The sequence below is a fragment of the Amphiura filiformis genome, chromosome 4, assembly GCF_039555335.1.
Source record: "Amphiura filiformis chromosome 4, Afil_fr2py, whole genome shotgun sequence".
NCBI lineage: Eukaryota > Metazoa > Echinodermata > Ophiuroidea > Amphilepidida > Amphiuridae > Amphiura > Amphiura filiformis.
This window is the reverse complement of record NC_092631.1, coordinates 74,171,210-74,186,760: the sequence shown is the minus strand read 5'-3', so window position 1 is coordinate 74,186,760 and position 15,551 is coordinate 74,171,210. Positions and strand designations below refer to the sequence as shown.

Below are 15,551 nucleotides of genomic sequence, written 5' to 3'. Positions count from 1 at the left end.
AGAGAAATTGCCAAAACCTGCACACAATGTCGCAAGACAAAATTCCATTTGATGCAGGATAGCACTTGTTTACGAGTGTCCAGCGCAATGTACACAATATCCTCCCCGGAAGCCCTGCTAAAACACATACGTCATATGCAAATGTCCGATTTTCCATGACGTGTTATTTTTCTTTACATTGTCGTATATGAGTGACGTCATTAATCATGCATAATTGATTGAGCGAAGCAGCACGGAAGAAGTAGGATATAGTCGCTGAACACAGCGCACATCAAGTTTCATGACAAGAACAACATTTGAACGCCAATAAAAGTACAGTTATTCATTAAAATACTTATACAGTACAGTAGTAGTTTTTCACATATAATTTGCATTGATTGTTCACGTAATGTATCTACTTAATGGAGAGAAAAACACCGGACTCGCACGTGTGAAATAGGTCAGAATTCGGCGTACTTGATTTACTTCGAACCAAATTGCGTGTGACTTCGTCAATGTTTACAAATAGCGGAAAAAGCAAAAAGTGGTGGGGGTCAAGAATTTTCAGTATAAATTTAGTGCCTCAGTAAAAAGCGTGGGGGTCAGGAATTTTCAGTATAAAGGGTGCCTCAATAAAAAGGGTGGGGGTAAAATAAAAAGGGTGGGAGTCAAAAAAAACCCACTGCCGAGTATGTAAGTAAGTATACGTGCAACGCTTTTGATGTTTTGGGAGACTGTGAGGGATCCCAACAAACGGAAGACGGAGCCTATTCTTGACTGTGTAATATTCCTTCAACACGCTGCCGTACGGTAACAGTCTTATACGATGAACAGATAGTATCAGTGTGTGAATGAGGACATCGTATAAGTTCCTTGTACTACCCCCCCCCCCCCCAATGGAAAAAATATAATTTTTTTTCCAACTTTACTTCATGAAGTAAATGACTGATGTTCATTAATTCTGTAGATGTGACATTTTAAACATGATCTTAATGCACATATCAAATGCAACCCCGGCCCCTGGGGACCCGGGGATGGCCGGGTCGTGGGCCATAGATTTTGGGTTTGAAAGTTCAAGTCCCGGGTAAACACCTGGCTAGTCCCGGGCCCACCCGGGCAAAACTTTCAGCCAATCACCGGCCCCCGGGGCGAATATCCGATGCCAGTGTACAAATTAAGAAAAAAAATCAGGTTATCCGGCGGATGACCAGGTCATGAAATCTGGTCATCCGCCAGAGTTTTTGGTAATTCGGCGTAAATGTGCCCTATTTTGTAGTAAAACAGGATGATTTTCTGTTGGTCCGACATATTATCATAATTTTTAGATTATGCTAATGTGTCGAGCCAATTATTAACGCTCCTCCATATTTGGAGGGAGCGTAACTAAACTTTAACTGCGTGAGAAGACTTACTCTGAGGCCGCACTTTCGCCGTCCTAATCCAAATAGTGCAAGATATTTCGAGTGATAGAGGTGAAGTTTATGATGTTGTTTCTTTGCAAATTCCCAATGTTTTTCGTGTCCAAATGTATTGGGAGGAAAATATAAAAATTTAAAAAGATCGTACATTAAGGCTTTAAGTTATGACCAATCTGTGGTGAATTAAAATCATTTTTTGAAAGTGTGTTTATTTTTTTAATGTTGAGCAATGAGCATGTAAGAATATTTACCCCTATTCATGGAACATGGCCATATTGTTGGGTAATTTCCCTTTGCCCATACTGGTAGTGCCCTGCGGGGCAACCTGAAAATCCCAAATACACTTGAGTGTCCATCGTGCTACATCATTCAACATGCGTGTTGAATAGCTGCGTCACTGAAATTGCGCAATAAAAATTGTGCTTTAAGGGGGTACTACACCCCTGGCCAATTTTGTGCCTATTTTTGAATTTTTCTCAAAAATTATAGTGCATTGGTGACAAGTAAGATATGTATATTATAGCAGCAAGGACTACAACTACTGCACTGGAAATTTTATTTCAGCACAGACAACAGTTGTGGAGTTACAGTAAAAAATGAGGGAAAACCAATATTTGATCAATAAATCAATAACTACTTCCCTTGAGTTGCTGAATTTTCAGTGCAGTAGTTGTAGTCCTTGCCCCTATAATATACATATCTTACTTGTCACCAATGCGCTATAATTTTTGAAAAAATGCAAAATAGGCACAAATTGGCCAGGGTGTAGTACTAAGGTTACACGAAGAAACGTATAAAAAGCGATATAAAAGGCGTATAAAGTTGTTCTCTAAAACAGAGTTTTCTCAGTAATCAAATATCGCAGCGAGTGAAATGTTGGTGCATTGGATGTAGCTTAACATTTTTTCGTGTGTTATATACAAATTTTTAGAATAAGTTTGAAAATCCTTCGTTTAAAGCATTTTTACGCACAATGTTCACAGGATCAAAAATACGTTCGTGTACGTTTTTTGCAAATGTGCGCTTCGTTTAATTCTCGCCGAGTGATTGTTTTCTTCTTTTTTTGTATTGTACTACAAATCGATCAAAGAAATAATGTTGCCATGGGGAAGAACCAAATACAGTACCGAATAAATTTTAAAAGCCCGTTTTGGGGGAAAATTTTGGAGAATTTGCTTGAGAAAAAGCTGGTTTGTGAAATTATCGATATCTTGATTACGGGACGTTAATTTAGACATCTGAATACCTACATTATTTCTCAACATTCTGCCAATTGCTATTCCATTTGATTTTTTACTCCAAATTGAAGCTAGTTTTGCAAAAAAGAGGTTTTTCTCCATCGGGTTCGGTCCAAAATTTCAGCACCGACATGCGTGTTTATTCTAAGAGCCATTATGCGGACGCAATTGTAATCACGTCATTGCGTCAAATTATAATTATATATCCCCTTCCAGGACAACCAATTGTGTAAGCTGATGTGTGGCCGAGCGGATAGAGCGTTGGACTTTGAATCTTTTATAATTAATTTTTGTGGGTTCGAGTCCCCGTGTGGCTGAAAGTTCGGTTTTTTCCTCTTTTCTCATTTTTACTTCTGTTCTTCCCTCTTTTCTTTCTCCTTTTCTTTTTTCATTTCTTTTTTTTCTTTCTTTCTTTCGTTCTTTTTTTATTCACTATTTCTTTATTCTTTCTTGCTCCTTTCTTTTTTAGTTTTTGTATAGGCCTATTTCAGTGATTTGATTGATTCGCTGACTACAGTGATTGATTGTTTTTCACTTTATATAATTCACAAATTTGTAGGCCTGCTAAGTCTGTCTTGTTGAATATTCCCAAATTCAATTTACAAATAATTGCTTTGTGATGTTGTTGTTGATGTTATTTATTTATTTCATCAAAGATATCAAGGCTCTATAAATTTAATATCAACACATTTTCTAGACGGTGGTGTATCTTCATGGGGCTGGCATAGGGGCCAGAGGAAGTGCTCCCAATCGATTTTAAAATTTATAACATCCTCATGAAAATTGCGAAAACGGCTTGTGCCCCCGCCGCATCACGAGCTCCGGACACGAGCTGAGCCAAGTTTCATGTCTTGACCGTGGATCGATATTCTATTATGATTATTAAAGTAGGCTTATACCTCCCGATGCGCTTGTTCATTTTCTGCATGGCTGTTTCTGTTATGAACTTCGCCCTCTGAAATCAAGCGCATGAAAAACCTTTCGCTAACCTTAATGATTTGTTTTGTAATTTACGTATTTATTCTTGATTTTCTTATTTATTATTGAAATAAAATTAACCTACTTTTTGTCTTTTATTGCAGGTGGAACCTGATGTTCTCAGTACAGGGCCTGCATGTAGTACCCCGTGAGGAGCTGATTATCCGGCAGGCCCTACAGGATCGCAGAGACTCGCTAAGCTTACGTGGTCTACACCTGCAAGTCTTGCATCCATCCATTGTCCCCACATTTCTGTTAAATAATCTCACAGAGCTAGACCTCAGCTTTAATTCCCTGAAAGACCTGCCGGAAAGTTTGCAAGGTGCTAAGAGGTTGAGAACTTTGTTAGCTCATCACAACAGTTTACAGAGACTTCCAGTATGCATCGGAAAACTCCACCAACTGAGAAAGTTGGATGTCTCCCACAACAAAATAACATGTATTCCATCAGAATTGGCACACTTAGAACTTTTGCAGAATGTAAATTTCTCAGGAAATTCTATTGCAATTTTAGAACAGGACATTTTTAAACCAAATCAGTTACGAACGTTTTTTGTGACTCAAAATCCTGTTCAGAATGTTCCGAGTGAGGTGTATGTGTACGGATTGCAGGCAATCCGGCGTTATTTTGGTATTGACCAAACAATTTCACAATTGCACGTGGAGCAAGACAATGAAAAGAGCTCCTTGTGTAGCTTACTTGCACAGGTTAAGTTCGACCAGTGCCAATCGAAGAGAACTTCGAAGGAGAGGTCCAATTGCGATAGATTTGGCGAGAGAGTCAACAGGCAGCCCTTCCAGGAGAAGCAGGTGGCTGTGGCACTCCCAAAACCAGTAGTAGAATTATTAGGACATGAAAGGCAGGGCTCTACTAGTGATTATGGTTCCTGCGCAAGCTCTAACGTTGAGAGTGATCATCTCAGGGATGCGTTGTATGCTGATGATAACTTCAGTTGTCATGGTGACTGCGGCAGCGATAATGGTGACCTTGACGTTAGTGAGACTGATGATCGGTGTGAAGTGTGCTTGCAACCATTGCATGAAGAAATAGATTTTGAAGAAGAGAGCTTAGATTGTATCCTGCCCAATAGATCGAGACTGCTCAAACGGGGGCAGGTTGCCGTTATCATACCAGAGCACAACAAACAAAACTACATGAGGTCAGAATTCTACCTCAATATTGTTGAAGACTTGAGTTTTGTACCAGAACTGGATGATGGTTCAGTGCAAGCGTCACCTGTGATTTCACTTGGACCGCATGGTGCACAATTCTATGAGGATTGTCCTGCTATCATACGTTTGCCATTGTTTGTAAATATTAATCATGTTGAGCAAGTACATTGCTATAGGAGTAATACATGTGACACATTAGAGAGGCCGTTTTGGGAGAGAATACCAGCGTGTGATTTTAGGGTAAGAAATGGCTATGTCCTCATTAGAACTACACACTTCTCGCTCTTCAATGCTATCCTGGATGCGTCGCCACCTGAGGTCTGTCAAAACATATCTGCGGAAAAAGGTGGCACCGTCAAAGTTGAACAAGTACCAGGTGTTGAAGTGAACTTCCCGATTGGATCACTGAAACAGGATATTAAGGCAAGTGTGAAAGTACTCTGTTCCGATCTTCCGCCAGAATTAAGAACTAACTTAGATTGTGAGGATGCTCTTGCGTCGCCTACCCTCGTTCTAAAGCCCCATGGCTATTTCTTCAATGAGAACATGCCCGTCCTTGTGAAACTGCCAATCCCAGATTATTCTAAGATTGTGCAAAGATTTGGGACTCATGCTAGACTCACCGTGTGGCACAGTGCAACCGCTGATGATGAACCTGTCCAGTGGGAGAACCACACCTTGGAGAGTAAGCTGGACTGCGATGAACAGGGTAACTACTTCATCATTGTACCCATGGTACATTTCTCATGGCTCACATCACTCTGGAACAGTATCAAGGGTCAGATGTCTGGTACAGGGATGGGCATGGGGACGTTCTACTCTGGAGGGGCGGTCAGCATGAAATGTCAGGCATGGATGCTGGATAAAGAGAACTCGGATAAGTTTGGTCTTGTCATCATATTACATAGGACTGATTCCATGCAGGATGTAGGCAATTATATGAAGAATGTTGGTGGCAGTCTCAAGCCTGTTTGTATTTCTCCAGGTAAGAAAATCTTTCAACTGCATTTTAATTGGTACAGTTTTATGTAAGTGTTATGTGCAAAATTGGAATAATTATGTAAGCCATTGTTTATGTGGAGTTTTAACTGTACAAATTGCACACTGACAAATGTGCAATGTTCTTCAATGTAATAAAGCTGTGAACACTTATTTGTTTCCATTTTACTTAGTAATCAAGTCATAAAGAAAAGGAAAAGAAATAACAAGAGACAAATTATTCCTAAATATCTTTGGCATTTTGTGGATGTGTTTTTATAATCAAATGATTTGCACAGCAAGTATTTTTTTATGTGGGGACTGGGGAAGGTGTTATTGGATTGTGCAAGTGTGGTGAAAGCTAAGGGACTATAACATGTAAACATGACAAGGCATATACCAAATTTGTAATTTTGTACCCATTTTAAATCAATACTGTACCAAAACTGATACCACTTGACTTTTTCTTAAAACAGAAAAGACTTGATATGTTTCCTAACCTTACACAAACTCTAACCCATCCACAAACTTTACCATAAACCCAATCAAGCCCAACTGACCTTTACCCTAACCCAAACACTTGCCGTCTGTGCCCCACCACTCGGAAACTAAAATTGGAATTTTTATGAGTATTTCCAAAATTTGCCACAAAAACAAATAAAATAAATAAAAAGGTTTTTTTGTTTTTTATCAGTTTTACATTGGCAGTTTCGGTTTTTGCAATACCGATTCTGCCTAAGCATGACCTTTAGTGGGATTTCCTACTTTTATGCTGAAATATATACACCAGATGTGTAAAAATAAAAAGTCAACATGTTGTACATTAATTATACATTGTACATGTCATTGGCCTCCAGGTGGAGACATCCTAATCAAACTAGCCAAGTCGGAATATTTCGATGCCGACACCGCCGCTGGTGAAGATGCCTCGTTGGAGAAGATGGAAGTGAACTACCGAGGTGGAGAGTTTGATCAGCAGTTTGCCTGCAAGTTCAAACAACAAAACCAACCAACAAGGACATCTTGGGAAAGTGTTTGTGAAGAGACTCATTGAAGGAAGGGAAGAGAAACTATTTGAGTTTAATCTGATCCAGGTAAGAGGATATTAGGGAGTGATCATTATTTATGGCAGGGGGGGATTTAGGGGGGAACACAAAATTGTTTTTGGCTCTAGAGGGGGAACCTGAAATTTTTAGTTGAACCAGGAGGGGGGATTGTTAAATTTTAGATGGAGAAAATTGGGAAAATAAGGGGGAACGCGAAAATTTTGAACGGACGCGAGGGGGGAATGCAAAAATGTTTGTTGATATTTTTTCCTAAATGCCCATTCCCCTGCCATAAATAACGATCGGTCCTTACTGTGTCGGAACAAGAAAATGGGCACCCTCGCAGTACAATCTTTTTTACCTTGAAGTAATATGGTGTGTAGAACAGTGATGATGATTTGTGCAGGGGTCTGATCCTCTGGCCACTGAATGTGAGATGGCTGGGCTGTGATTTGTTAGATCATCATCCACATGTGGTGGGTGTGATCTCTGCAGATCGTGGTTGAAAAAGCACGCTTCTGAGTTTACACTGACAAACAATGATTTACAGTACAATGGGCTGGTTCAAATCCTATGTATTAATTACATAATATTAGTTTTGTTAACTATGGTACTTCTTATAGGTTCACTCTTGCCAGACAGGGCCCATTGATTTAGTTCTTGAATGCATGAAACATTGTGAAGAATTGATTATGCTATGGTAGATGCTTAAATCCATTTTGTAACAACGTTTGTTAAATTCCCAATAGTTGATAGCGCACTCATTTGTAGACTCAAATTTGCTTGATAAGTAATAACACTTTTGTGGAAAACATAAAAGCTTCATTATATAATTGTGAGGCAAATTACCAAAGACTTGAACCAAACCACTCTATGCTGTTCCATTTGCAGAACGGAACCACATGTTTCAATTTTTCTTTACCTGAAATATCATCCTTGTACATACGTATTTCATAATATTTATATGGGAGAAAAGGTTGTTGTAAAATCACTTTTTTTGGTTATAATTGACTACATTTACAGAACATTTCCAATGAATACATTTTGTGTGTAATAATTCAGATTCAGTTCAAACTTCAAAATTCTTTGTTTGAAATTAGTGCCAACTTCCTTTTGACAGTATATTCTAATGTTTCATCTTCCTTGGATAGTTCTTTAAAAAGGACAACTTTCAACAAGGGATTTTCTCTGTTATTTCTCACCCTCTTGAACCACATCTGCAAGCTTGCAGTGACACCAATCAGAACAAAGGAAAAAACCAAATTCACCTGGGTGCCATGCCTTTGCCATTGTGCCTCCCAGATGTGTAACTTTGGACAAACTCTTTAGCATATGATTGCAATAACACCCTACATTGTAGTAAATAGTCAAATTGCCTTGAAAATGGGCACCCTCGCAGGACAAACTATTTACCCTGCAGTAACATGGTGTGTAGAACAGTGATGATGATTTGTGCAGGGGTCTGATCCTCTGGCCACTGAATGTGAGATGGCTGGGCTGTGATTTGTTAGATCATCATCCACATGTGGTGGGTGTGATCTCTGCAGATCATGGTTGAAAAAGCACGCATCTGAGTTTGCACTCACTGATGTACAATTTAAATTTCAGAACATACCATAATTATCTTACGCTATGGAATGGAGTAAAACAGTAAAACCACTGCCGTCCATGTGTTATTATAGGCCTATCCCAGGGGTGTGATTTTTCCGGATTTTTGGGATTAACAAAAAATTCCGGATTTTCAAAAAAACAAAAAAAAAAAAATTTAATTTTTTTTTTGTCGCTTTTGGAGTGCCCCTGGACCAAGAGCTAAATGCTTAACAGAGATGTCACATTTCTGGAATTTTCAGTTTCCAGATATGAGAAAATCTCTAATTTTAAAATGAAAATTCCTTAGAACCCTGACTGGATGATTTATAAACACACTGTGCAAAAATGGTGATGCAATTTCTCATGTGTATGTGAATGATATGATACTGGAAGTATGTATTCACAGATAATAAATGTTTTTATACTATAATAAAGTGAAGTATTTTAACAGTTTCTCATTTTTGCATTTTACCCCATGGAATTGCATCTCCAGTGGTGCTCAAGTGTGTAAAACCCCTCTGGCTTCGGGGGCCTTTGCCCCCTCGACCCCCACCAGGGCGTTGACCCTGGACCCCACCAGGGGCCCTTGAGCGGGGCCCCCGGCCGCAACAGGCGAGAGCTCGGCTCGCTTCGCAATTTCATTGCCTTGGGTTTTTTTTCTTCAAGCACCAATCACACCCCTGCTATCCACATTTTCAATATGAGTTAGCAATCGCAGAAATGTTACATTTTTAGCAGTACAGTAGAAAGTATATGAATGCTTTCCAATTTCTTTCTTGTTGCCTTTCCTTATCTGGTGATTTTTTTCTTTTTTTCAGAAACATGATGAGCCAGACCAGCCCAGTGAAGACCCATGGATGGCTGCCTCGATCACTGAACTAGCAGGTAAGACAGACATAGGGTCTTCTATTGAACGTTGCCTCTGACTAGTGACTTCAGTGTAACTTTTTGTCAACTGATCTATACAACACATTTAAAAGAAACAAATTTTTGTTCAAACTACACCCTTTGTGGGAGCACGGTGGCTGAGCGGAACAGACTCCGACTCATAATCAGAAGGTTGCAGGTTCGAGCCCCGGTGACATCATCGTGTTGTGCCCTTGAATAAGGTACTTTATCTCGATTATTCCACTCCACCCAGGTGGATAAATGGGTACCGGCATTTTTAAATGTTGGGAAGGTAACAGACTCGCTGTGGAGGTGTAGTGATCCCCCTACAGCAACATTACATGGAGGAGTCTGGTCCAATCGCCAATGAAAGAGAGATGGGCACTCCGTTCACTGTTTATATACAGATTCGCCTCCTTTACCTTTTTTTTACACCCTTTATTTCAGTTCAAGTTTGATAGCAATGTCAGTGCTTTTACACAGTTACAATGTAACTACTCCCCATTCCAGAAAAATACAGAACTCATTTTTTTGGATTAAAAGAATATCCTGTTTTCCCAAATGAAACATAGCTAAATCCAAATCCTTTAGTTTGCAGAATATCATCACCATTTTTATTTTATTTTTGTAGAAATGCATGGAATTCTCAACGATGACAATTGGAAGAAGTTTGCGCGAGCTTTGCATTTTAGTCCAGCGGATATCAGGAATCGTTTTAGCAAAGCCAAGGACCCATTTGCAGCTATCATCTCACAGTATAGGACAAGAGGAGGCTCACATGAAGACTTCCTACAAACTCTTAATCAGGTGAGTGTACAATTGCAACATGGTTGGAGGAAAGAGGTGACGTACAGTTTCTGCTCCCAAGGTGTTGTGTGTTTGTGACTTCTTCCTACGCACAGCTGAAAGAAACACATAAGTCTCAAATTGTGCAACTTGTTGGGAAAGTTGCTACACATGGGTGGATTTCACTCATAGTTCTGATTTAACTAAGTCCTAAACCCATCGTTAGTCCCACACCTGCTGTAATTCTTCTATAAGATTGATATGTTAGACTTGGGATGAGTTGGGACTTGCAGTGGGTTAAATGACATATGATGCATTGTAACTCTTAGTGAAGTTCACCACTGAAAATGTACACAGCTAACACAACACTCTATATTATTCAGATATTGAAAATGTACATCACCCTTTGCTGAGGGAATAATATTCACTCAGTTTGAATACAGTGTAGTGAGCTTGATATCGTCAGCCTCATACAATAGTTGTCAAATTCAAATTTCAGCCATCATAGGTTTTGCCCAAGTCAGTAGTGTGGTTGCCAAACACAATTTTCATGCATATTATTAGCTTGTTTTGGCATCAAAGTTTTACAGATTTTACTTCTCAAGACAACCAGTACCCAATTTAAGTTTATTGGCCCTCTATCAACATTGGGCAACTTGAGATGCAGGCTGTCAAAGTTCCTACAGAAGTCAAAATTCAAACTTGCTCAAATGTTGCTAAAACTAAAAATCACACCAAATTTCAGCAAAGAATGCTACAAAGTGAACAGTTGATCGACTGATTTCAAGGCTATAGTAGCCCAAGAATTGCATGAAGGCTAGCGATACTCACTAGATTAGGCCAAACGCAATTATATTAAACAACAAATTTTCAAATGGCTATAGTATTACTTTGTAATACGTAGACTTGATCTTGAAACGGGTGATAAAGAAGCGGTTTATGCTTTAATCATTAGGCTCTGTCAAAGTTGTTCGATCTTGAGGTCACACAATTTTGACTCGCGTCTAGCCGTGTGTGTGGTTTACTTTGCTTGGGTCCTCGCAAAGTAAACCATGTAGACGACATGGACGCATCATTGTTAAACAGTGATGAATAACAGTGAAACATGATTGAATCCCTAAATTAATATGAAGGAATGGTAAAATGTTATTGTTCAATATTAGATGAAATGTTTCACAATTAACAACATTCAACTACTTGATCTTTAAAAACTTACACAAATTGCCCAAGCATCAATAGGCTATAGCGCATTGAGATGTTTTTTACGTTCTAATGATAATAGTAATAATAATAGTTGATTAAAAAATCAAACAAATTTGGCTCCATTCCAGGGGTCGCGCTAACCTGCGTTTCTGCGCGTACAGCGCATATTTTTAAGTTTGAACGCGTCTCTTCATTTTTGCATACCAGTTCAGGGGTTTTCATGCGCGCTGAAAAATAAAACATGTGAAAGAAAAATATAAGCTTCGATCTCCAATATTTACGACATGTCCAGAAATTATGTAACAAAAATGCAATAACATAAATGTTGAAGTGAAGTCGCCGTAGCATTGTAACATAATTTAAAAATAAAAATAAAATACACACCACCAGTGTAATTTAACACAGATTGTGATATTGTCTAGAATCACTGTTGAGTTTTATTGCAGTACTGAATGACGACACGTATGTGAGTTGGTAATTTCTAATTCTAGGGATCGGTAAGAAATGCTTCAAGGGTGGTGTGTAGAGATATGCCAGCGATGAAATCTGAGGCCATAGAAGAAAAAAGTGACAAAAATTTGCCCTTGAATTATGTTTTATAGTCAAAATACTCCAGTAATTCAATAAATATCATGATATTTGGCCTAAACTTGAGCTCATTTGCAATGAAATGTCATTTTTATTGAGTAAATCATGGCTTTTCACTCGTCCATGTGACTTGCAATGCTGTTGAATTCTGCACTTTGCGAAGTTGAACTGCATTTATGGACTTCGGTGAACTTTTATGGCATAAAGCAACACTTTTAAAGCAAGTACACTGCGTGGGAACTTTCTTAAAAAGCCAGATAGTTAGTTAATAGCGAGAATCACGGCGTGAGAGGGAGATTGCGTTTTTGCCAGGCCTCAACTATTTACACAAAAAAAAAAAAATCACAAAATCTGATACTGATATATTGAAACGGGCATTCAATACTTGACTAGAGAACCCCTCATTTTAGGATTTGAGCGCATATTTTTAACACTTTCAGGGGGTTCAGGGGTTCTGAGAACCCCTGGTTTTAAAAGCTAGTGCTACCCCTGCTCCATTCACGTAGAGTAATCATTTGTCACTGTTTTAACCACCAGGTTGGTCGAGAGCTTCGCCTTGGAGAAGAAGCTGCTGCTCCTCAAATACCTGCAACTCCTACTTCATCGGCCGGTGGCTGGAGAGAAATGCTTGGTTTTGGTGGCTGGTTTGGAGCCAGGTCCTCTGCACCATCTACTGTTAGCAGGCCATTTGCTGATGAGAATATACGTAAGTTTATATTACATACAGAATGATAGGACATAATGCTGAATGCTGAAAGGCATGTATAAGAAAAGATACTAAGAGTGTATCACAAAATCTGAAAGCATGACACTCACAAGTACATATTAAAGTCTATATTTATATTATAAGCAGTGTCTTATTCAGCTTCTCATCCACAGGTCTTTTTGGACCGAGAGTTTTTAACCGGGACAGGCAAAATTAATGCCTGTGACATGTTATGTTATGATAGTTTTATTTACCACAGAAGTAGATTACATTACCAAAATTAAGGCCATAATATTGAGGGCTCAGTGCAATGGGCTATTCCAGTTGAAATCCATACACCCCCTAGGGAAGACACAACATTAATCTCCCACATAGAGAGTATAAATTTCATATGGGAGTCACCCATTCAGGTAACCACATTTGAAATTCACACTCTCTGTGTGGGAGTTTAAGGTCATGTCTTCCAGAGGGGCTGTATGATTTCAGATGGAATAATCCAATACTACCTTTTATCTCCATCAGCTCCCCTTGGTAATGTTGTGTATAAATGCAATTACGATTATGAATAACAGTACCCAGGGGAGCTAATAGAGATGAGACAGTGTTGCAGTGAACCCTCGAAGTGTGATGCAATCAAGCTAAATGAGTTGTTTGTGCCTGATATTGATTTTGAGATCTAGCTATTATTTGTATTCAACTTCCTTTGTATTCTATTGTTCTGAGCAACACTAAATGACCATATCTATGGAACCATTAGTCCCATTGTGATGGAGCTTTCATCAAACAAAATGAAAATGGCACATATAATGAAACTTAAAACTGGATTTTAATTTTTCTTGACAAGCGACTTATTTTGCTTGATTACATCACATAACAACATACATAAAGAACTCACTGAGCCGAGCTTGTAGTATGCTGCTTAAGTGTGGATAATGTTTTGTAAGGTCATATTAAAGACCTCATTCAGTGATCCCAGCTGAAGTGTAAACAAAAATTATAATATTGTTTATAAATTGCCTAAAAGTGTAGGATATGTCATTAAAATTGTCATTAGGTATTATTGAAATGAAAAATTAGGGAAAAAATGAGGAAAACAACAATATTGACAAAGTTGAAGCCCAATTCAAATACATGAAGCTTCGTGTAAAATGTCTTATTTTTTCTTATAATCAGCTTTCAGCTTAGCCACAAGCAAGCTATGTTAGCACATCTATGACACTAACAAAGGTGCCAGAATCTGAATTTTGATGACTTGTATGATCCACCGGATGAGTAAATCACTGAATAGGCCTAAAAGGACAAGCTTTTTACCCAGTAGTAACATGATGTGTAGAACAGTGATGATGATTTGTGCAGGGGTCTGATCCTCTGGCCACTGAATGTGAGATGGCTGGGCTGTGATTTGTTAGGAGATCATCATCCACATGTGGTGGGTGTGATCTCTGCAGATCATGGTTGAAAAAGCACGCTTCTGAGTTTACACTGACAAGCAATGATGTACAATACAATGGGCTGGTTCAAATCCTATATATTAATTGCTATTTTAAGGTTTCATTCTTGCCAGACAAGGTCCATTGATTTAATATAAAAAAGTGCCAGAATCTGAATTTTGATGACTTGTATGATCCACCGGATGAGCAAATCACTGAATAGGCCTTTTAGGATGGACAAATCAATTCAAGTAATGGGTAAACATCACTTTCTCAGAAGATGTTGGCAAGATAAGTCGCACAAGGCACAATACTAAATAATGGCCAACAATCCATGTGGTTGGGCTATCATGTTCAATGTAAGAGGATGTTGTTTATTAAGTTGCAAGAGACATGCCTACTGAAGAAGAAGAATACATGACAGAAATGTACGGATAACACATATTCATGTACAATTGGATATTTTCAGATTGTTTTTTATCCTCTACAGCTGGACCTAGTGGCCTTCAAAGCAGCAATAGTCGAAAGAGAGTCTGCCCAACCTGTGAAGCCAGTGAAGCCATACCTAAGAGATTACGTATGCACACCAGCCTTGCCAACAATGAAGAACTATTAGGCCAGCTACAAATCAGCACTACTTCTTCACCCCCAACACCCCTAACTCCAATGATCCCAAGCTGTACACCACCTCGCACACCTCCCCACACTCCCGGTATATCCTATGGAAGCATGCACTCTTTCAACAGACATTCGCCCCCTCACTGTGCTTCAACACAGAGGTTTACCAATGTTTCTGTAGTGCAGTCGTACCAAGGGAGTGTAATGTCAGCAGCTAGTTCTAGCAGAAATTTGGGATTCTCAAACACTCCGTTGACAGAGTCACAGTATGGTTGCATACCAACTACATCTCAACAGGTAGGTTGGCAAATATAAATATTTATATGCATATTTTTGGCTCTTATATAAAAAAAACCCAGGAATTGGAATACAGACATGAAACTTCATAATTAGGGGAATGGGTTCAGAGTCATTCAATGAAGGTGGAAATTGCAGACCATCCTTAAAGTGGATATTGTACACCAAAAAAATTGTTTCCTGTAAGCTGCACACATTTAATGTTTGGGAACAATGTTATCGCAATTTGTCTTTTTAATTAAGAAATTCAGAAAAACCAGACTTTGTACAATTTCATGTTTTCAAAAGCGCTCGATAGTAAGCACATATGCTAACTATCGAGTTTTTACGGTGCTATGAAATTGCTTTAGCTGATACATACTGGAATGCTGTGTTGTGAGTATTTTAATATATTATATGTATATACTTAATTACCAATACCAACTCTTATTATCATACTTTGTATAGAGTCTTCCTGGTCCGTCCAATGCCAGCGCTAATTTAGAAGATCACATGATGAGAAGAGACAGTATGGAGATCTCACAGCAGCAACTCTACAGAATAGCACCTCTTATTCAAACACAATGGATCAAAGTAGCCAGGTAAGTTAGGTCAACATATTGTCAGCAAACAATATGTCAGCATATATGTTACGA

The 15,551-nt window shown here is 38.8% G+C and overlaps 1 protein-coding gene across 1 annotated transcript in view; it reads left to right on the top strand.

Annotated features, from left to right (window-relative positions):
* LOC140151408 (uncharacterized) overlaps positions 1-15,551 on the top strand; it is a 35,101-nt gene that overhangs the window by 11,759 nt on the left and 7,791 nt on the right. The window contains 8 exon segments of the mRNA XM_072173737.1: positions 3,718-5,771; positions 6,622-6,784; positions 6,786-6,858; positions 9,219-9,285; positions 9,920-10,095; positions 12,403-12,571; positions 14,492-14,916; positions 15,364-15,497. Coding sequence (XP_072029838.1) covers positions 3,728-5,771; positions 6,622-6,784; positions 6,786-6,858; positions 9,219-9,285; positions 9,920-10,095; positions 12,403-12,571; positions 14,492-14,916; positions 15,364-15,497 — 3,251 coding nt within the window. The 5' untranslated portion in view covers positions 3,718-3,727.